General features: G+C 47.6%; 1 protein-coding gene and 1 non-coding gene across 2 annotated transcripts; one reads left to right on the top strand and one right to left on the bottom strand.

The window, feature by feature from the left end:
* Positions 1-105: 105 nt before the first annotated feature.
* On the bottom strand, positions 106-22,895 carry EXOSC10 (exosome component 10). The gene is made up of 25 exons (XM_061160413.1): positions 22,738-22,895; positions 21,087-21,223; positions 20,040-20,163; positions 18,671-18,775; positions 18,215-18,380; positions 17,952-18,066; positions 16,005-16,080; positions 15,602-15,712; positions 15,253-15,396; positions 14,352-14,542; positions 12,785-12,941; positions 12,259-12,407; positions 12,041-12,091; positions 11,042-11,153; positions 9,216-9,266; positions 8,986-9,064; positions 8,788-8,897; positions 6,265-6,360; positions 5,847-5,921; positions 4,392-4,479; positions 3,241-3,314; positions 2,538-2,709; positions 1,649-1,710; positions 1,006-1,082; positions 106-248 (listed from the first exon to the last, which is right to left on the bottom strand). The coding sequence occupies exons 1-25, from the start codon at positions 22,846-22,848 to the stop codon at positions 218-220; spliced, it is 2,664 nt and encodes an 887-aa protein (XP_061016396.1). The 5' UTR covers positions 22,849-22,895; the 3' UTR covers positions 106-217.
* TRNAE-UUC (transfer RNA glutamic acid (anticodon UUC)) lies at positions 6,649-6,720 on the top strand. The gene has a single exon. It is a non-coding gene; the product is annotated as a tRNA-Glu (tRNA).
* Positions 22,896-23,644: the final 749 nt, after the last annotated feature.

Below are 23,644 nucleotides of genomic sequence, written 5' to 3'. Positions count from 1 at the left end.
GGGCACACTTACCCCAGACCGCTGAAGAGGGTGACCTGGACAGGATGAGGTGTGTTCTTGCCTGCCAGAGATGGAGTGGCCGCAAAACAAAAGTCAGGAACCTGCTTTCTTCCAGCAAGAATTATTTTTTAATGGTTTAAAAATGAGTCTGTACAAAACCAGCACCACTATTTGGTGCTTCCAGTCCACCAGGGGATCCCGAGGCTGTCTTCCAACACTATCTCTTTGGCCAATTGTGCCTGAAACCTCTGTAGAGACAGTGTGAAAACAAAAGAGTTAGTTCTTGCAGTCTGGCTGAATGGTGGCAGTCAGCCAGTTTATAAAACGTTGTGAGGCTTAACATTGCAGAACTGAGGGACAATGGTCTGTTCGGGGTCGAGGAGAACGGAGCTGGGCAGCAGAGTGCCCCCTGACACTCCAAGGACACTCTAGGGGACAGGAGTGGAGGCGGGAGCAGCGTCCTGTGGCCTAGCAAGGGAGGGCTGGTGGAGCTGAGGATGGTCCCTCCTCCGCCACATCCTGGGCGCGCGTCCTCTGACTTCAGGGTCTGCTGCAAGGATTAGGGTTTTAGGCTTTTAACTAAAATACTCTTTTTAGGGTGATGCCATGCAGCTTGAGGGATCGGAATTGAACCCAGATTATCAGCAGAAAATGCAATGGACAGCCAGGGAATTCCCTAAAATATTCTTGGACAACAATGACTATCCATATTTGCTTACTGATTTTTTTCCCTCTTTCCTCAGAAAGGGGCTGATGTAGGCAGATTTCAAACCTATTTGCTCTGGGATGACCCTGGGGGACCACATGGTGATGGGAGAGGGCTGAGGGTGACTGGAGTCCTAGAAGGCGTGGCTATGACTGTGGTGTCCAGTGATCACCTCTCCTCCTCCCAGCTCAGTTTTCTGAATGACAAAGATCAGAATCAGGCCTGGAGATGTGCTCTGAGACTCTCTCTAGGTGAGGCCTCCCTGGGTTTCCCTGGCCACGACGGCATCTTGCACGTACCTGTCTGACTTTCCAGTTGGAAAGGACATGCTTTTGTTTCCCATCGACTGTTTAATTTTTTTTGCTGCAATGCATTTCTGAAAAGACAAGAAACCATCTAGGCTGAGTGACAACCATAACCACACGACGCACAGGAAAACATGCCTGGGCTCAGACGGCCCATCAGAGCTGCCAGTGCCAAGGGTGTGGCTCTTGGTTTCCTTGCAACTGGACATTTCTGGGTGTTAGTGACGGCAAGGCTGTACGGATGAGCTATTGAGGGAATGGCCAGGCTCTACGTAGGCCTTGCTCACCCTCCCCATGCCAGACGTCCAGTCACACTGCGCTCTGGCTGGCAGCAATGCCCACGGGGGCAATGGCAGGCCTGTACTGGTACCACAGGGAGTGTTTCAGCCTGCTGCTATAATTCCCAAGGCAGCAAACAGTAACACCCTTCAAAACCACACACCCACCTTTAGAGATACTTTACAACATTTTTTTTCTTGCTGAAATAGATGATGGGTATTGTTTGTGCCTGGGAAGAAATGAGGCGAGGGAAAAGCTATGCAGATGGAGAGGGTTCCTAGATGGGCCAGTCTTGCCAGCAGTGGAGGGTCAACAACACACACCTTGAGCCCACTGGGATTCTCAGTCTGATTCTTACCTTGCCTGACTGGGGCTGCTTGCTTGGGTCAAACTGGGAAGAAGGTTTGGATTTGCTGTTTCCTGAAAGGTAAGAGAAAAGAGGGGCTGGTGATCATGTGAGTGAGTTAGTACACACCACAGACTCACTACCGGGCCAGGTGCACGAGATCCAGGCAGTGTGGGCCGTCAGTTCACTTGCCCTTCACAGACAGAAACTTCTGGCTTGCTGTCACCTCACAAATCATGTTCTCAGTAGCTAAGGGCAGCCTGGAGGCCAGGCTCATTTCTCACAGGTCTATTCTCAGGTCAGGGGCCGGTGGCTAAAGCACTGGCCAGTTCACATCAAGGAAATCCCTCTGGTTTCCGTGAAGGATGAAGCCACTGTCCGTAAACTGGGACCAGAGGGGATGTTCTTGCAGAAAAGACGGCTGTGTCGCCAAGGAGGCTGCTCTGTCATCAGGAATGTCACTGCAGCGCTTTCAACACAGACAGGCTCTCACAGGCTAAGGAGGCACAGAGCTTCATCTTCTAGGCACCAGGCTATCTCAACAAACCACATCTTGCTCAACAATCCACATCTTTACCCTGTATGTGTGTGTCTGAGAAAAAGTGTTTTCGGACAGAACTTGTGAAGAGGGATGGAGCCACAATTATTAACAGAACGGACACTATCTTGATGAACCACCAGAGTGGTTCCTGCAGCTCAGCCCTTGGGGCTGAGGGCTGTGGGTTTCTGCTCTGTCCCCATCACGTCCGTGTGCTGCCCTCACAATGCCAGGTTGCCTGCCTGGCCTTGGGTGGAGCTTAATCTCCACTGAAGTTCTACTCTTTCCTCCCCCCGCCGCCACCTGCTTCCCCCCACAGGACGTGGCCAGGTGGTCCCTGCAGGACACCCCCTCCGGCCTCACCAGCAAAAGCCTTGAAGTCTGACTTGCTGTAGTCATAGGGCGTAAAGCCTTTTTCTGGTTGATCTGGGTCTTTTGGCTTCTTGGAAATTTTGAGGCGTTTCTTCTCTTGCCTCTGTTCTGTCGTCCTCGGGTCACTCGTCGTCCGCTCTCTTTTCTTGGCAGCATTCTCTAGCTGTGGATTGAACAGACCTGTAAGAGGGAAGCACGGCCACGACCAGGGCAGAAGGCCACTCTGTGTGACCCCTGTGAGCACCCTGCGAAGCACACAATGCCTCCAGGGCTGTAAACACGGGCTTGGGGACAGAGAGAGGAGCACTGGCGGTGGGGGGGGGTGCGGTGAGCTCCCAGCTGGAGGATGACGTCAGGCCACTTGGAAAGGCCAGAGCTGAGCACTCCAGGGTGCTGGGGAGCCGGGGTGGCACGGGGTGAAACAGCTCCCAGGTGGAGTGGGACACAGAGTGGGCTCGATGCCTCACCTCCTTCTACAGGCCAAGGACATGTTTATCCCAAATCCAGCAGGAGAACCACCCCAGATGGACAGCGACGTCGACCTTCTGGGGTGGGGGGCAGGTGGCGGGCATGAGGCAGCACTACTGGACCAGCAACTGGAAGACGCCTATAACCCAACGCTGAGGGTAAGCCCTCCCGACATTCCAGACCAACCCTGACCACGATCAGAGAGAGCAGAAATGCAGGCACGTACGGCAGCCTGCTGGCGGACGGACACGGCCTGCTCCGCGGCTGCCCTGTACTCCTCCTGGGCCTGGTCCCGGGCGGCTGCAAGAGAGAGAGAACGGTCTCTGTGGCTGTGGCGGCAGCTGGGCCTCTGAGCCGCACTGCCCGCGGCGTCACCCCTGCTGAGCGCGGCCCCCAGCCCCAACCCCCACATCCCTGGAGGACCCTGCCTTGCGGCTCAGCCCAGATGTTCCTCTCCTCATCAACCAACCTCTGGGTCCATACCCATGCCTACTCCTCACCCAGCGGTCTCCGTGACTCCCCTGAGGACATGGCGTCGGGATCTCAACCCTAATAGGTCGAGGACCAGAACCAAAACCTCCTCCGCCTCTAACTGGCCCCCCTGCAGCCTCACTGTCCACATAGCCCCGCCTCCCAAGGCGCTCAGGACAAAACCTCCTGTCCACGAACCACCTCACCCAATGCTGTCAGCTTCTCTACGCGACACGCCAGGCTCTGACTTTCCACCACCTGCCCTGCCCCCATGACGTACACACCAGTGTCCCCCTTCATCTGTACACCGTGCTGCCTCCTGACTGGACTGCCCACCCTGCCCTCTGCCCAGCAGCTGGTGAGGCCTCCACACCTAAGTCAGGGTACGGCCCTCCCCTGCTCAGAGCCCTCCATGGCTTCCAACTCACTTGGAGTAAAAGTCCCAACAACAGACCCCTGCCTGTTCTCTGTCCTACCCTCCACCCACCCCCCGCCCCCACCCCTTTGGCCTCCTGGGTCACTCTGAGCAGCACTACAAGCTGTGGCCTTGGCCTCGCTGGGCTGCCAGCCTGAACACTTTCCCCTGATGGCTACGGGTCTTGGCTCAACGTCACATTCACTAGACCGCCTCCCTGGACCACTGTACAGAAGCAGCCCGCGCCCCGTCAGGCCCAGCCGCAGCACATCCTTCCCTCTCTCTGCGTAAGGACCCGCTGCCCTGACAGCTCACACATCTCCGGCTCACTATCTGCCGCCCCTCGGCAGAAGGGAGGCCATAGAGGGGAGGACTGGGGCTGCTCGGCTGTGCCTGGAGCTTTGCTTGAGTAACTGGACAGAAGAGTGAGCCAGGGCTGCTCTCAACCAAAGGTGCAGGCTGAGCTGATAAGGGGGTGGGCGCTACACTACCTGTATGCTCAGCTGCCTTCTTCTTGGCAGTTTCTTTAGGCTCTCTTTGTACCTGTACCTGGCTTGCCAGCTTCCAACGGTTGCTGATCTATAAATAAAAACAAACAAAACAAAAAGTCTCCAAAACTCAGCCGCCTAGGATGATTCTTTGAATGAGGTGACCCAGAGCATGCTGACTGGTAGCTATACACATTCTAGGTCCTAAGTCCCATTATCTAATGATCCTGTATCTAATGACATGAAAAATAAGAGCTCATGCTGGTTTTATTTATAAAGTACTTAATGTTATTCCAGCCACTGGGCTGGATGCCTGCATATCCACCCATTCAGTCCCTTCTATGACCCTGAGGCAGAGGTACCATCATCACCACCACTTTACAGACAGAAAACAGGTTGGGAGAAGCTAAGTAACGTGTCCAAGGGGACATGGTTAATAAATGGTAGAGACGGTGTTCAAGGCAGGACTCCTGCAAGTCTAAAGTGCTTCTTACGACACCACATTTACCTGGGGCATGAGAACACACCTCGGTGACAGGAAACAGTAAGTCTGGTAAGTCCAGTGGGCGGGGCGGGGGTGGGGGGGCACGTATGGCTGCCCCCAGTAAGCCACAATGCGGGGGGGAGCGGAAGAGAAGAGACAGCAGAAACCTCATCTGACTCCCCATTTCTAAAAACAGCAGGCTTACCAACAGTGACAGGGCGGAGGCCCATCAGGGTTTCAACCTGATTCTCCTTTCCGTTTTGTTTTTTTTTTTTGGCCGTGCCACACGGCACGTAGGATCTTAGTTCTCTGATTTGGGATGGAACTCTCTCGTCCCTGCACTGGGGAGTGTGAAGTCTTAACCACTGGACTACCAGGAAGTTCCTTGGCCTGACTCTCTGGCCTAAAGGGCAGTGCAGGGGCGGGGTGGGGGGTGTGTGCAGAGGGAGCCAGCCAGGCCACCCATCTGATCAGAGCACCACCTCCTGCAGGGAGGAAGAGGGCTTTTAACAAACAATTAACATGCCGGCTCCCAGGAATGTCTCATGGGGATCCAGGGAAGATAGATTCTTATTCTTACTTAAAATGCTGCTAAAAACAAACCACACAACATACAACAGAATGTTTCAAAATTTAAACTGTCATCTTTAAGAGCGTTAAAGTAATATTCATAAATAGAAATGCATCAAGCTGTACATTTCATATCTGTGTACTGTATACCTTGTAAATTAAACTTTAATTAAAAACAAAAAACAAAGACCTGTTTCTTTAAAAAGTTCCCCAATGCTTTCAAGAATCTGGTTAAGTCTGGTTCCTCTCTCTGGAAACAAGGCTTATATATGAAATGTTTCTTGCACTCATTTTCAGGGAGGTTCAAAGATGGGCTTGTTTAGAACAGAAACCTGGTTTAAGAAATTAAGAAGTCCTCTTTTCTTAGAAAGTTCACTCTTAGAAAGGATGACAAATCCACTTACTTCATAGATTTTCGATGATGGATCAAACTTTGCTGACTGAGAAATGTGAGCCCGGTGTTCTACTGAAGGCAGAAACTGGAGAAATGGAAACAGTCACGTTAAATGCCGAGAAATAGAATCTGGACCCAGAATTCGGTGGCCCTCAGATGGGGGTGTTCTGCTGGTTACATCTTAGGAGGCCTCAATGCAAAGTGTCAGCCTGGCTGCAGCTGCCTGGCCCTCAAGTGGGGTCCTCTTGTCGACTTGGTCTCAGAAGACCTGACTCGGGGTCTCGACCCACTGCCAGGAATGACGTCACGGTGGTGAGGCTTCTCCGGTCTCTGAAGTCTCTCGGTTCCTTTTTCAGGCAAAAGGCACCTCCGGCTGCAAAAAGCTCTGCCTCTTCTGTCAGCCCTTAACATATGCAACCAGTACTTACCATCCGAAATGGATTTTCAAAGGACTCCATTATGTTCTGGGCTTTTTTCTGTGCAACTGTTAATGGACTCTTTTCATTTCCTTCAGCACTAGGTTCCTGCAGGGACAGAGAACAATGGCTTACAACTGTGACCATTTTATGATATTAGATGCAGGCAAGAGGAGTAACAGTAACAGTAATAATGCCAACAGCTGACTTTTTAAAGTTCTTTATTTATTGGCCATGCCACATGGCACATGGAATCTCAGTTCCCCAACCAGAGATTGAACCTGTGCCCCCTGCAGTGGAAGCGTGGAGTCAACCACTGGACCACCAGGGAAATCCCTAAAATTTCTTTTATTTTTTAAAAAAATTTATTATTTTATTTAAAACTTTTTCAGGAATTCCCTGGTAGTCCAGTGGTTCGGACTTGGTGCTTTCACTGCCAGGGCCCAGGTTCAGTCCCTGGTCAGGGAAATAAAAATCCCACAAGCAAAGTGTCACAGCAAAAAAAAAAACAAACCTTTTTTAATTTAAAAAAAATTTTAAAAAATCAAAGTATCATTTACTTATAATATTAATGACTAAGTTTTTAAAAAAGCCTCTCCTGTGTATAAGGCACTACAATAGCCTGTAATAACACACAGTGAGGTGTTCAATATTTACATATTTATTGGCCACACTGTGGCATGCAGAACTTCCCTCATCAGGGCTTGAACCCATGCCCCCCCTGCAGTGGAAGCATGGAGTCTTAACCTCTGGAGTGCCAGGGAAGTCCCAATACACACTCATTGAATCAATGAGTTCTCACCACATCCTTACAACCTACAAGGTATGTGGCATTACTCTCACCATGGTACAGATGAGGAAACTGAGGCTGAGTGAGGTTAAGAAAGTCTTCCAGAGCCTTACAGCTAATAGGGGCAGAATAAGGATGTAAGTCCAGATCTGGCTGACTGGAGAACCTGGGGTTGTAACCTGAAATTAGCTGAAATTTAAAATCATACACCTTTATGGGTGACCAACAAAACTATGCAACAGAATGTTGCTCTCACTGGGGGCATCGGCCTGCGCTAGCCCCTGGCCTTCTCTGTGGTCAGGCTTCCTGCACACCAGGAACAGGGGTGCAGCCTCTGCTAGACAACGCACAGCGCTTACACATCCACACGGCTGCAAGTTAACACCCACATCTTTAGCTGCCTCATCGCCTCGGTGATTCAATGAACTCTGTGGTCAACTAAAGGTCCTAGACTTCTGTTTGCACTGGCTACTGAAACAAGACTAACTGTATGTAATTAAGAGAAAAGGAAAGTTCACTCCCAGACAGTTAACACATCTTGCAGGTGGTACTTCACCTCCCTGGCACTGGTGCAGCATCTGAGTGTGATGGGAGAGTTGCGAATAGGACTGGACCACCCAGCTTCTTACAATCTGAACATATGCTAAGCATGAAACTTGTCTTTATCCAGATAGTATGCTTGCTTCTCTTTCTCAGTTCTTTCTAGAAATTATAGTTTTTCCTTCTTAGCACATCTGTTGTATTTCCTGGTGGCTCAGACGGTAAAGAATCTGTCTGCAATGCAGGAGACCCAGGTTTGATCCCTGGGTCAGGAAAATCCCCTGGAGAAGGGAATGGCCACCCACTCCAGTATTCTTGCCTGAAGAATTCCATGGATAGAGGAGCCTGGTGGGCTATAGTCCATGGGGTCGTAAAGAGTCAGACACAACTAAATGACTAACACTTTCACTTTCTTTCACATCTATTGTGTGCTGTATTCAGATTTTTTATCTGTGTGATTTCCTTTTATCCCTGGTCATCTCACTATCATCCTGACCAGCACATGCACCCTGGTCTTCCTTTTGCACAGAACCCAGAGCTCAATGTCTGTGGTGGAAAGGAGAAGCGTGCTGGGTGGGATTGATCAGGACAAGCTCTATCGTGTCCCAGGCCGGATTCCAGGAACAAGGTCCCCAGGTGGGCCACACTGGATGGAGTCTCTACCTACCAGGGCTCAGCCTCCCTGGGAGGGGGAACAAGTTCCTACCCACTTCCTGGTACTTGCCTCTCCTGCTGCTCACTTAATCTAACAGGCCAGACTGGGGAGAATGCTTTTCTTTTCTTTTGCTTTTTTTCCTTCTTTTCATCCAAAGCACATATAGATGAAGCTGGTGATCGTCAGGAAAGTATACGCAGCACACACTATGAGTTCACTGGAAACACTGTTCCACCCCTTCTGGGAATCAGGATAAACTGGCCCTCGGCTGACCTCGGATGAATGGGGAAGAAAGGCCCCTGTTTATGCGTCCCTGGAGCTCCTGTCCGGCTCCCTTGGGGCACTTCCCCTGAGGATTTCCTCAGGCAGCACACAGAACTCTCCACCACCCCTCACAGACCTCCTCATCAGGGCAGCAAACACCATCCAGCCAATGGGCTTCCCGCCCACCCCCACTGCCACTGGCTTCCACTTCCGGCAGACGGCCTCCTATCTGATAAAGCCAGCACATCCCCCGAGTCTGGGTCACGTCCCGGATGGTGTCACTCACGTTAAATAATGTGATGACAGCGGTAGCGACGAGACATCTGATGTCTGGCAGGGTCTCCTCGTCTTCTTGGGCGGAGAGGAGGCCCTCCTGTTTCTGCACCGGCGCAGGCCCTACAGGGAGGGGAGTCAGTGCGGGCCAAGCTGACGGGGCAAGCTGGGCAGCCCCACCCCCGGGACGTGCCAGGGGCCTCTTTGTTACCGTCGGTTGGGAGGAGAGGGTAGCCATCTGACGGGGTATGGGAGCAGTCATGGGGGCCAAAGAGAACATTCTCCAATCTCTGCGTCAAAAAGAAAGCAACAGGCCGGTGTGAAGGACTCTGTGACCCGGTGACAGGCCCTGGTGTCTGTCAGGGAGGCTGGGTCTGTCCAAGCTGTGACTGGCTCCCCCTCCCTCCCTCTGAAAAAGCCACAACGAACACATCACGTTACCTCAGGGTTGGGCAGCGGCCCACTCTTCCTCACTCCTGCTGCAACTTCAGACTAAAGAGTCAGAACAGAGAGAGTGTGAGGAAAGTTCCCTAAATTTGATGACACACTCATTCTCTTTTTTTCCTTCAGCGCAGACGTGTCTCTTCACTAGACGGTGTTTCTCAAGAGCCCGAGACTTTCCTCGTCCCTTCACCCCTTCCAGTGCCTGGCACCGTAATTACTTGTGCTCAGTAATTATTTGCTGGATGAAAGAATAAAGCCCTTATCACAGTGAGCCACAACACAGAAGGATTCCAAACAGCTTGAGAAAGATTTTTGTCTAGTCACTGGCATTTTGCTCTTTACTTGGACAAAGTATAGAGTCAAGAAAGAAATATTAGCATGAAGACACTAAATGTGCTTATCCTCAGAGTCTCTCCTTTTTTACCTCAAAGGGGCTGATTTCAAGTCACCTGGGATCAATAATCTTTCAAAAATTACAAACATGTTTTACACATGCTAATATTACTACTGAGACAAAACATTAAAAACTGTGCCAATGAAAACACAAATCGAAACATGCATATCTTTCTGGACACCCTCTCTTCCACCCCCTGGCAAGGGCAGAATAAAGGTTTGTATGGATTAAAAACAAAACAAAACACACACACATGTAAACCTACACATAATCTTGTGTAGACATACTGTAATATCTACACAAGAACACAGGTGTGTTGGTATGTGTGTACCCATGAAAGGCACACACATAGATGTATGGGTTTGTACTGTGGGCTGGGCATCCTGCTTTCATCTAAATTTGCCTAAACTTTAGCATCTTCACAGTTAGCTCTTTCTGAATTCCCTTCTCTCTGGGGTGCTCCTGTTTCTTGTCACCTCGGCTTTCTGTGTGGAGTGAGTGGTCCTTGACTCCACTTCCATTATCTTCAACTCTACTTGCCATTCAGAGAACACCTCTAAAGTACTTAACATGGTGCTCAGAAAAGAATCGCAGCCATTGTCACCACCTGTTATAAAGTCCCATCAATCTTTGCTTTTGAAGATGCTTCCTGAACCTGTCTTTTCCCTTCTATTCCTGTGACCGACACGCTCATCAGGGCTCTTATCATTTCACTTTGGACTACTGCCAGGCTTCCAAAATGCAGTCTCTGTGCTGAGATCCCCACTCCAGTCCCAAGGCTGACTGCCTCGGGACAACAGCTAACCAGCCCATCATTGGACATCATGAGACATCACTGGCCCTTGGATTAACAAAGATAAGGTTGCAAAGAAAGAAGGATGAGGGATTCCCTGGTGGCTCGGTGGTATAGAATCTGCCTGCCAATGTAGGACACGTGGGTTTAATCCCTGGCCCGAGAAGATCCCACATGCTGTGGAACACTAAGTTCATGTGTCACAACTACGGAGCCTGTGCTCTAGAGCCTGGGAGCTGCAACTATTGAGCCCAAGCACTGCAACTATTGAGCCCACAGCCGCAACTACTGAAGCCTGTGTGCCCTAGAGCCTGTGCTCGGCAACAAGAGAAGCCACTGCAATGAGAAGCCTGCATGGTGCAACGAAGATTAGCTCCTGTTTGTCAAAAATACAGACAAGCCCATGCAGCAGTGATGCCCCAGCACAGCCAAATACAAATAAACAAAATTTTTTTTAAAAAAGGATGAACTTTAGCTTCTGACTATCATAAAGACACACCCACTGGACTTCCTAAATCCTATTATTTCCTCAGGCTTTTTTTTCAGAATGGAGACCAATTCACGTGTGAAGGAGACTATAAGGAGCAAGACGGAGCAGACAGAGCTGAGAAGCTGTGGAGTTGGGGAGCTTCTTACCTTGAGCAGAGGCATCTCTCGCGCCTGCTGAATCAGAAGGTGCATTTCGTTGATCTGCTGCCGTACGAGAGGAGGCACAGGGTTACAGCAAGCGATGATGCCCTGAGGTTCCCTGAAGGAAGTGAGAACACGTTCAACATTGCCCAGGAGCGTGGCCCACAAAGGCTCCACAAAAGAACAACGACCCAGTGAAGCCAGAGCATAGGCACTCAGGTGAGAACTGAGGGAACACGGTCCATCAGAGTGACCCCACTGGCTGTTCCAAGATGTGCTCTCTGCTGCACTGAGCCCTGAGCAGACGCCTCCCACTGCTGCCTCCTGCTCGCAGGGAGGGTTGGAACACAGCCCCATAGCTCTGCTCACCTGCAACCCTGCAAGGAGGTGCCAGGTGAGGATGAGCTTTGATTCTCTGCTTATACTCCAATTAACATCATAAGACATCTAAAATCATGAGACACCTTAATCCAGAAGGAGGTACAGATGAAAGAGTCTGAGAAATTTTCCATCTAAAGTGGATGCTCCAGGCTCAGAGACTTACATGCTGAGGCTGCTGTTAAGTTGCTCAGTCATGTCCAACTCTTTTGTGACCCCCATGGACTGTAGCTCACCAGGCTCCTCTGTCCATGGGATTTTCCAGGCAAGAATACTGGAGTGGGTTGCCATTTCCTCCTCCAGGGGATCTTTCCCACCCAGGGATCAAACCCGTGTCTCCTGCATTGGCAGGCAGATTCTTTACCACTGAGACACCTGGGACGCCCAGACTCACATGGGAGTCCCTATAAGGGATAAACATGGAAACAGCTCCAGTTCTGAAGCTCTGCTCCCTAAATGGCAGGGCACGGGCGAAGATTCTGCATTCCTTGGACTTGCTAACTTCCTCAGGGCACTAATCTGCTCTAAGTAAACAGCCCTGAGGTAACAACAATCAGGGAAGCGGGATCTAAGGGACAGCACTTCTCCACTGAGGAAGTCAGAGCACAGTAGTCAGTCCTCACTCACTTGGGCAGCTCCTCAGCTATCTTTAGCATCATGTGGTTTGGCAGGACGTATCTGGAATAAAACACAACGGGATCCCGTTAAATTCTGCCAACAAGCTCCATGATGTGCTGTAACCCTGGGAAAACATAATCAACTTTCACGGTGAAAGGAGTTGAAAAGACCCATTATTTCCTTGTCACCAGACCTAGCAAGAATGAAAGGGATCCATAGTCCCTTACCCGTAACTCTCATCTTCCCGACGAGCTGTTTTATCCCTCCAGGCAAACAGCAGCTGAAAGGCCGTCAACTGCTGTGTGTTCAGATGCTTCTTCTGCTTCCTATAGAGTTCCAGGTAAGATTCGTCTGTGAAGATGGGTTTGATGAATTTCTGCAAAATATTAGAGAATATTCAAGATAAGTGTGAATCAATACTGTGCCCTGGGCTCTTCACGACACTGGGCTCTTTCATGAATGTAAACAGCAAAGCAGACGTGCGCCGCCACAACCACTGAGCCCTTGCGCCACAGCTACTGAAGCCCATGCGCCTGGAGTCCACGCTCTGCAACGAGAAGCCCCTGCAGTGAGAAGCCCGCACACCCCAACCGGAGAGTATGCCCACTTGCTGCAACTAGAGAAAGCCCGTGTGTAGCAACAAAGACCTAGTGCAGCCAAAGTAAATTAACTCATTTTAAAAATTTTAAAAAAATAAATGAAAGAGCAGAGCAGAGCACGGGGAGCTGAGCGGAGCCTGGGCCCGGGCTGTACCTTGAGGCAGATGTCGCGACTGCGCTGCCACACCACCTGCAGCTGCGTGGGCTGCGCGTTGCCACGCTCCCACAGCGCCAGCCGCACCTTGTCATAGATGTACAGCAGGTAGTGCGTGTCGTCTCGCGCGTAGCTCAGCATTTCCTCGGGCAGAGGTCTAGAATTGCAACAGAGAACGCTGTTTCATTGGTTTCCCCCGCGGTGGCAATTTGCCTCATCTACCCTGTGGGTTCCTGCTGAAGTCCAAGAGTCTCCCCTGGCCAATACTACAGCCCCACCAGCTTCTCCGGCACCCTCATGGGACAAGCTGTTCTTTCCACAGCTGGGCAGAAGGGGCAGCAGGGCCACGACGTGGTTAAAAATCAGGGCCCTGTCTTGAGTGTGAATCTTATCCCACTGTGTGACATGTGTTAATGGTTACGTAAAAGGAAGTGGTTTTTAGATTTTAATAATTTTCATCTTATAGTTTGACTTTACTAAATTCTCTTGAGAAATTCTGGCATGAGATATGCAGAAGAGCTTGGTGCTTCTCCATACAACAGTTGCAGCCTCAGAGAGGAAGCCAGCTATCTGAAAATGACCAAGGAAAGCAAGAATCCCACAAAGTGTGGCAAGACTCCCTAACAGCCTTAGATAATAGTAAATACTATAAATTATTATATAGTATATATTTACTATATGCTATATTTACTACACTGTAAATTACTATATAGTAATTACTCCACTATAAATTACTTAGATTACAGTAAATACTGATTACAACGCTAAGTCAGCTGTGTTCTTAGAACTCTCTCACACTTACGGGAGACCATTTCACACACATGTACCAGGGAGATGTGGGTTACAAACAAGAGACTGACATGGACAAATGCTGACATGGCATGGCAATTTCAACTATTTCCATGAAGCATGATGCACAATTTATTTGTTTATCTAAGACAGTAATTCCTACCTTTTTCAAATATGAAGCATTCTTTTCACTTTAATTTTTCTTATAATTTATGCTCAAGTACAATCTAATTTCCACCTCAATAAATATGAAGCCTTTTTTAAAACCAATCCATTTCAAAAGTTTTAAATACTTAACATTCCCCTCTATGTAACATAATCAGTCCAACATAAACTCTACATTATTCTAAAACTTCCAGCTGTCCTTATGCCACTAAAAACAAATGGAGAAAAGCCCAATGACATTCAACTCAAGACCATATGGGGTACCTCCCTGGCGGTCTAGTGAGTAAGAATCCGCCTGCCAATGCAGGGGACAGGTGTTCGACGCCTGGTCTGGGAACTAAGCCCGTGCAGTACAACTACTGAGCCCACCCAGCCTCGAGGCTGGGATCCGCAACAAGAGAAACCACTGCAACGAGAAGCCTAAGCTCCACAATAGAGAGTGGCCCCTGCTTGCAACAATGAAGACCCAGTGCAGCCAAAAATAAACCAAAAAAAAAATAAGAGAGAGAGATCCAAACGGTGTTACAGCCTGCACGCAGGTCTCCACAGTGGGATTAACAACCACCCGGGCCTCTCTCCGCCAGCCCTGTTTCCTCATCAAGAACAAACTGACCGTATCCGCCAGTCGGCCAGCTGGTACTGCTTGTTCGACTCCACGTTGCAGTAGAGCTTCAGAAGGTGGTCCAGGGAGTGCCTGCCCAGGTTAAGAAGGCGAGCTGCCTGGTGAGTATCAAACATGTTCACCACGTACAACCCAAAGTCCTTCTGGAGCCATTCTATGTCTGAATCGGCACCATGGAAGACCTGAAAATAAAACCATAGCCGTGCAGTACAGAGGCACAGGGCTGTTTATGCTCTGAAATGAACTCTGTCCCTAGGTTATTAGAACACTGGAATAGAAGCCAGGATAAAGATAAAGATGGTTCAGTTTTACACGCTTCTTTTAGTTTGGGCCACAGTCTTCTACAATCCTAACTGCATGCTTGTAACTGCTAACAGCTGATGACTCTAAGAAGGCCACGTTGCTAGCTTCAAGGGCAGTCATTAAGTCCAACAATCTTGAGATCAAGGGCTTGCTGCAGTACTCAGTAAAGTGCTTTAACATTTTTCTGGGTGGTGATGAGCTAAGTCTTAGCTGTTCTAACAGAGGGTTAGAAACAAAAGCATGTGGTACCCTAGTGGTCTTAGTTGTTCAGTCGTGTCCAACTCTTTTTGACCCCATGGACTATAGCCCACCAAGCTCCTCTGTCCATGGGATTCTCCAGCAAAAATGCTAGAGTGGGTTGCCATTTCCTTCTCCAGGGGATCTTCCAGACCCAAGGATCAAACTCGGGTCTCCTGCATTGCAGGCAGATTCTTTATCGTCTGAGCCACCAGGGAAGCCCATCCTAGTGGAGGAAGTTACAATTTTTTCTCTTAGCTTTACTGGGGCTATGCTGAAATGATGACAACAGTAAATTGAGAAGCATTTAAATCGTGTGCTCACATGTAAGAGTGGGAAAAGGCTGGCTGACCTTAACAATAGCTGGGTCTGTGAGGCTCTCGTTGAGAATGTACATGTCACTGCGAAGCTCCAGAGTGTCAACAATGAAGTCTTCTGTCCTGGTGGAAATCTGCATCAGGCAGGTGAGCCCCAGGAAGCTCCTGTAAGAGTGGTGCTAAAATACACAGAAAGAAGGGGGAACAGGGAAAAAACGATTTTTATCGGGCTTAGAGTGAAATTGATTTTGAAAAATCAGTAATAAATAAAGTAATGTGATTCTTACCAAAAATCAGGTCTAAATTAGTATTAATTTTATACTTCTTGAATAGGTGAACTCACAGAAAATGTAAACACTTCATTTTAGGTCATTAATAAGTTACCTCCAAGTCTACAGCAAATTCTTGACACTTGAGGAGCTTTTCGTTGAGTTCCACTAGTTCATCCAGTGTGGACACGAAGTGGCAGGGTGTCTCTCCTACAGGTCTGTATAACTGCATCACAAAAGCATAGGGAGAAAGAGAAGACTCTGAACCATCATCTTTCACTAAAGGACAAAGTGAATTATGAGTCCAAGAAATGATCCCAAGTCACACCCTTCTATTTGGGCAGCCAGAAAATTTGTTTGGCTTTCCATAACATCTTACGGGAAAACTTGAACAAATTTTTGGCCACCCCAATACTATAAAAGCAACTAAGGAAAGCTAAAACTGCATCCAGTCATTGATGTACCTGATTCTTCCTGGGCTACTTGGGAATCACCCATCAGCTAAGATCGGCACATACCTGAGGCTCTGGCTTTTGAAGGACTGAGTCTGGTGGCGTGAAGTGATCTAGTTCATACTGATAAGGATGTGCAAACCTGAATCGGTAAAATGAAAAGGTACAAACAATAAATGCTGGAGAGGTGTGGAGAAAAGGCAGCCCTCTTGCACTGCTGGTGAGAATATAAATTGATACAGCCACTGAGGCGAACAACATGAAGGTTCCTTAAAAAACTAAAAATAGAACTACTATATGATCCAGTAATTCCATTACTAGGGGTATACCCTAAGAAAACCATAATTCAAAAAGACACATGCACCCCAATGTGCACTGTAGCACTATTTACAACAACTAGGACACAGAAGCAACCTAAATGTCTATTGAAAGATGAATGGATAAAGAAGACGTGGCATATATATACAACGGAATATTAGACAGAAAGGAACGAAACTGGGTCATTTATAGAGAAGTGAATGGACCCTAGAATCTGTCATACAGAGTGAAGTCAAGTCAGAAAAACAAATATTTTATATTAACACACACATATGGAATCTACAAAAACTGTACTGATCAACCTATCTGCAGGGCAGGAAGAAAGATGCAGAAGTGGAGAATGGACCTGTGGCCATGGTGGGGAAGAAGAAGGTGGGACAAATCAACAGCATAGCACTGACATACACACACTACTATGTGTACGGTGGACAGCGAGTGGGAAACTGCTGTATAGCCCAGGGAGCTCAGCTTGGTGCTCTGTGACGACCTAGGGGGTGCTATCTTGGAGGACTGGGTGGGAGGGAGGCTCAAGAAGGTGGGAGGATATATTTGTACATACAGGTGATTCATTTTGTTGCACGACAGAAACGCAACACTGTAAAGCAATTACACTACAGTAAAAAACAAACCAAAAAAACAAGAAGAAAAATCTTTGTGATTAACTCCATGATTCAAGGAAGAACAACTGTTTTAATCCAGTCTGTTAAAGCAAACAAGAAAAGAACAATGTGAAAATATTTGCTTCAATGATAATTCAAGTGCATAAAAAAAAAAAAAATTAGGTGAAATCTGTTCACCCTTAAAAGTATAACAAAGTATAATAAAAAATCTATTCATCTATAAAGATTTGAGCACTAATTGGAAAAACACTGTATAGCTTCTGCTGTGGATGATACAGAAAGGTGGAATATATAATTCTTTGTGATCTGGAATAATGGATCTGTGAGGTGAGAGAGGATGGGGCAAATATCTCAGTTGTCATATACTAAATGATGCATTTTTTTCAGTTCTGCTATCAGATTCTGGCATAAGAATCCTGTCTTTTTTGAGTTCCTTGAGGGCAGAGCCGTCTTTCAGTACCTTTATTTCTCTAGCACTTGACTGGAGGCCTCACAATGCAGAGCTGGGGCTGAGGCATGAATGCCCAGACGCTCTGGCTATGTGTGAGAAAAGGACCAACACTGACGAAGTCCTCCTCATCTTTTTTCTTTACACTGAAGGCAAAGTCCTATTGTCTGTTTTAAGCAAAGTTTTTCCAAGATGCTTATACAGTCAGGGAGAAGGTCTTTTCTGTGCTAAGTTTACAGGTGAGCCTTACCTCCCTGTGTGAGACCCCACCTGACAAGAGAGGCAGAGTGGTACAAAGGAAAGAAAATTTTAAGAAAACCTGGGTTTGAAGTTCTAGTTCTGTGGGAAGTTAGCATCTCAAGTTTGGTTCTTTCATCTGTACAATGGGGACGAGAGCAACTGGCAGCTCTTAGGACTGTGTGAGGGCTATGTGAACGACGCCTGTGTGAGGCCCTCTGTGAAAACAAGCAGGAGGTCAGTGGCTAAGATTCATGTCAGGATGAGGGGAAGTGTCACCCACCCCTCAGGTTCCACTTTCATTCACACATTTTACAAAAGTGATGCAGAGTGAAAACACACATGGCGGTCAAGACTCACAACAGGACATTCAGACAGGTGAACACTTACATGTCCTGCTCCACCTGCTGGGTTCTCTGCTGATGGATTAAATCCGCCAGGGCAGGGGGCACATCCAAGTCCTCAGGGCGGTCTTGTGGGCGTTCCCGCCTTTCTTTGGAGAGTGCTGGAGACCCAAGCAGCGACAAAGACAGGTTTGCGCTTTGTCTAGTTACCAAGGGCTAACTGGCTCCCTCTGAATTTGAAGAAAGGAAGGCGGGAGGGAGACCCTTCTCCTTTCATTTGTGTTGTTGGGCAGAGTTGGCACCACTTACCCTGAGGGAGGGGTTTCTGAGCATTGGGCTTGATGAAGATTTTGGGAAGAAATGGTGTGTTAGAGTTGTCGATCTTCTCTCGGAACTTAAGCTGAGGTCGGATGATGTTCTTTGCATGAAGCAGCCGGAAAGTTTCAGATTTTGTTTTTTTGCTATATTCTCCTGCCTATGATCAGCAAATACAAATACTTTATAGCACAGCAACTTGAAGACTTAGAAAACTAAATTCCATTTTATGCCAACGGCCACCCATTAAAGAATGTATGTGTGACACTGGGGGGGTGGGGGGTGCAAAGTAGACTAGAGGGTGGAATTAGGTTGTGTCTGTTTATGAGAACAAGTTAGGCAGTGGCCAGTTCTGTGTTCAATAAATTAGAACAGAAACGCAAATGAGAAAGGGCAAAGGCCCTAAAGTTGGTATCAGATACTCCAGTGCATCTGAAAAGCAACCCTCACCTTCCGGTTCCAGCTGGACACTATGGTTTTGGGGACCTGTAACCCTGCAGGGAGGACAGGTTGTTGATTCTTATTCACACCTGATGCTTCGTCCAGTAAAATGCCCTAAGAGTGCAAGAGGTATTAGTTTAGTATCTTCCTTTAAGGGTTAACAGAGTTAATTACCTAAAATTTTATGAAACAGAGGCAGAGAATTACGTGCAAAAGTACACATTTCTAAGAGCGAATAACTGTAGCAGACATGATTTGAGAGTCAACCCAAGTAATTAAAGCATTACTTGCTCAAAGGTAGGGCAGTGATCAGGCACTCCCAACCCTTGACTGACTCTCTTCACAGTTCTGAATTGGGCTGAAAATTTAAAAGTGACTTAACAGGATGATATGGCCTACATCCTAGACTGTATTAAACACAGAGGAATGGTAATCAGAGTGAGAATGAAAGCTGTCCTCATCTATCCATATTTTGTACAGTAGCACCAGATGTGGGATCTCAGTTTGGGCAATACTAACAGTGGTGCACCTAGCTGACAAATGGTAGGACTTGAAATCATAAAATTTGAGGAAACCACTGGAAGACCTATGGGCATTTAGACCATGGAAGAAATGACTGCATGGGACAGGACAGCATGATTTCATATCTGCAGGACTGTCACATGGCTGAGCATTAGCTGTGTTTTGGACAATCTGTGTATTTCTGTAAGGAATATTCTGCTGCAGAATTAGGCAGAAGAAGACGGTTGGCTAGCTATCTCAATGAGCCACATCTCCCTCTAATCATGCAAGTCAGGGTATTTAGAAGACTGTGTGTGTGTGTGCTCAGTGGTGTCCAACTCTTTACAACTCCATGGACTGTAGCCCACCAGGCTCCTCTGTCCATAGGAGTTCCCGGGTAAGAATACTGGAGTGGGTTGCTATTTCCTCCTCCAGGGGATCTTCCCGACTGACCGAGGGAGTGAACACAAGTCTCTTGTTTGTGTCTCCCGCATTAGCATGCAGATTCTTTACCACTAGCACCACCTGGGAAACCTACTTAAAATGGATTAAATGTTGGTTGCGCCCTGTATCCAGAGGCCTCCTCTCCTGCAACAAAATGGAACTGGCAAATCTGGAGGGTAGATTTCTGATAAAGGCACTTTAAAAACAGGCATCCCCAGGGGAAGTAATATTCTGAAGTGATGTATCTGAAGACAACTGTGTTATTTTTGGGGAAAAGAAGCCAACTATCACAGGAAGGGAATATTGTTACGGGCAAGAAATGCTAAACTTCCTTTCTTTTCATTTCCTGAAGTGCCTGGGTTTTCTTTCATTATTTAATAATACAAAGGCTCTTCATTTGTTAGTTGCCTTCAGAGTGAGGTGAAATACTCACCACTCTTTCCAGAATAACATCGTTGGTGTCGACCAGTAAATCAAACTTGTCCTCCAGCTCGGTCACTTTACTCCGGTCCTTAATGTTGCTTCGGCACCCGTGGTACTGCATCACCCTACTCATGCTGGGAAGGACAGGAAAACCCAAATCAGTCTGTATACTTCTGTCTGTCTGTCTACTAATCTGGCAGAAAGATCCCAAGGCTTAGCTCAGATTATTCCCAACACTTTCTAAAACAAAATATTTATTTATTTGGCTGTGCTAAGTCTTAGTTTCAGCATGCGTACTCTTAGTTATGGCACGTGGGATCTGGTTCCCTGACCAGGAATTGAACCTGGGCCCCCCTGCAGTGGGAGTGCAGAGTCTTAGCCACTGGACCTCCAGGGAAGTCCTCCCTAATACTTTTCGATCAAACTAACAAAACCTGCACCGTTATAGCCAAAAACATTGCTAGTTGCATGGCATTGGGCAATTCACTGAATCTCACAAAGGCTTATTTTCCTCATCCATTATTTGAAGGGGTGGAAGAAATTACCTCAAGGCTTTGTTTAAATTCTAAAAAAATATATAACACTATGTATACTATTGTACTCTGCATTCACTGTTTTAACATGAAATCTAAAACAGATTCTCTAATTCTGTCATGCAACAGTTCAACAAAACCAGTGTCTGGGTAATGTCTGTCCTAATACACTTATTAGGAAGCCATTACTAAAAAAGAAAATAGATTAAAAAAAAAAAAATAGAAAGCTAAAACTTGTGACTCCACAGGTTGTGTGAGAGAATCTTGGATCTAGGTTTTCTAGTCCCATATTAATTAAAAAAGATTCACTGTCTATAGCTGCAATAGTCAACACATATATTTTTAAAGTTAAACTCAAAATTTACCAAGTAACATTCCCTAATCAAAATCCATTGTCATTTTTACATTTTATAGCTCCAAAGCACAGAAAATTATGATAAGAAAAAAATACAAATCTCAGGAAAAATCATCTACTTCTTCATAGTCATTTCTTTCAACATGAGAAAAGAATATATAGTACTTACCACTGAAGCAACCTGTCTCCCTGTGTTTCACAAAATGCCTGGAAGCCAGGAAAACTTCGGTAAAAATCATACTCATCACCAAACTGCGGTAGGCCTCCAGACGCCTTGGTGACTGCCACCACTGCCCCAAGAGCGAACTGTCAAAACCAGAAAAACAAGCATGTTTAGACATGGGTCACCATTCATTCAGCAGCTCATTTTTTTTCAAGATCTACTATATATAAGGAACTGTCCTAGATGATGAAGATACCCAATATCCACGCATCATTTAGTGCCAATTTTACCCCAACTGTTATGATACAAGAATGAACGTGAAAATGAGTTTTGGAGCTTACATTCTTGGGAGAATGGGGACAGAAATAACAAATACATATATAATAAGGCTAATATTCAAAACAGCCTGGTACTGTGACCTTGGGCAAGTTATTTTATTTATTTGAGCCTTAGTTTCTGAATTTGATAAACAAGTGTAAGGGAGTTCCCTGGTGGTTCAATGGTTGATATTCTGTGCTTCCCCTGATAGGGGCAGGGGTTCAATCCCTGGTTGGGGAACTAAGATCCCACAAGCTGCATGGCTCAGCTAAATAATAATAATAATAGATACAGACAATGTAAGAATATTCTAGATCTTTCATATGACCGATTTAGAACGGCTACTATCCACAACTGGACTTGTATTTATGGCTCAGTTACTGCCAAGGAGGTCTCTATTTCAATTTCTGTATGGTAATGAGAAAAAACCTGAAGTGGCTCCCATGGGTAAATGATGGTTGGTCACACGAAGGCCAAATGACATCACTGTAAGCTGTGTTATAAATGTTTTCCAAGAAAAAAAGAGAGAAAATGGGAACTTGAATCATGGTGGCGTTCTTGGTAGCACAGAGCCACCAATCAGGACCATGGCTAGTGGCCCAGGAATTATTCAGAACCAAATAAATGAATTTGTGGTAATGATAAATTAGACAAAATGCAAGTGGAATTTTAGGGAATTTGCAGTGCTAACTTACAAGCTATTTTAGTTTCATGGTCTTGTAAGAACTATGCATGAGATGTTTAATTCCAGATTTGTTTGTTCATATTTAAGCACCATTAGACAAATAATCCAAATGAACTCTTTGGAAGGAGGCAATGATCAATGCACCTGCAGGAGGGGCACTCGGTGGCAGCTCTAACAGGTGACATTAAACCCAGGGTTTAGGATTTTGTATGGCTGGACCTCAGGAGAGGGAAGAAGGGCCATCCCGGCCGCGGGAGGGGAGGACGGCAAGTGTGGGCAGCGTGATGCCCCGAGCCTCTCCTGAGAGGTATCTGAGTGGCTCAGGCCTGGGCGGGGTCGGGGTCGCGAGGGCTGGGGGCTTCAGGGTGACCAGGAAGCCCTTCCTATGACGTGGCGACAGCTCCCCATGCTCGGGACTGCAAGGGTTCAAACGCGAGATCCAGGACCCTGGGGAGAAGGGAGTTCGCCATTGTCAGCGAGCGAAGCCCCATCCCCGGAGGGTGAAGAGGCAGACTGTGCCGGGAGAGGGCACAAGCCCCTTTACCCTCTCCCGGGGCTCGGCTGCATCATGCACGCGGCCGCCCAGAGGGTCCGGGCCTGCTTCCGGTCAGCCGTGGGCAGCTCCCGATGCCCCCCGAGGCCTCACGAACTCACCTTCACGAAGCTGTCTGCGTCCGGGAAGCCCGGCAGCACCATCTCCCCGTCAGATTTGGCCGCGCTCGTGGCCGACTGGGCCTTAGACTCTCGGGGACTGGGGGGCGCCATTTTTCCGGCTGGTGCGGCTCTTCTCGCGAGAGTGCCTCGGCCAGCGCGACATGCGCGCACTGCGCATGTGCGGAGGCAGTTCTTTCTCGGGGCGGGCTGGGGAGTTTGAGTTGAGGCGGAATTAGCCTGAGAACCCGTCCCCCGCCGCCCCCCCCAAGGAGGCTGACATTTTTCACTTAATCCTCGTCTTATTTCATGCCAACAAACCAGTGCTTTACGGTGAGACGCAGAGGATTCTCAACCCAGTAATTCTCAAATTTAAAGCCAGCTCTTCCTAGGCTCTGGTTTCGTGTCCCCCTGACTCACTTGATTTGACTCCTGCAATTCTCCCTCTCTGGTGTCTTCCCTCGTTGCTGATTCTTCCATAACAGACTACAAGTACACTGGCATCTCTCCCAAACGGAAGGCAAGGCAGAAAACGCCACTCCACCCCACACCTTCCAGCCGCCAACATTTCTCTTGCACTTCATAGGTAAGCTACTGGAAAAGGTGTCTGTTACCTCGAGCACTCTGGAACCCCTCCAGTTAGAGGTTTTTCCTGATCCACACCGCTGGAACCACTCCTAAGGCACTTCAGTGTGAACTCAAACGTTTGTGAAATGAGTATCTGCAAGAGATCTTGTTAGGAGGGAGACAGTATTAGGCAGCTCAAGAGTGGATTTGGGATGCCTCTAGGGTGTATCCTCTCTCCTGAGATCAGGGATGACACACTCTTAATACAGTTTGTTTGCTTAGTAGGTGTTCAATAAATGTCAGCTGTTTTTTTTTTTTTTTTTTTTGGCCAGGCCTTGCAGGA

This window comes from Dama dama, chromosome 14 (assembly GCF_033118175.1).
Source record: "Dama dama isolate Ldn47 chromosome 14, ASM3311817v1, whole genome shotgun sequence".
Classification (NCBI taxonomy): Eukaryota; Metazoa; Chordata; class Mammalia; order Artiodactyla; family Cervidae; genus Dama; species Dama dama.
Note: the sequence above shows the minus strand (reverse complement) of the source record. Positions and strands in the feature narration are given on the sequence as shown.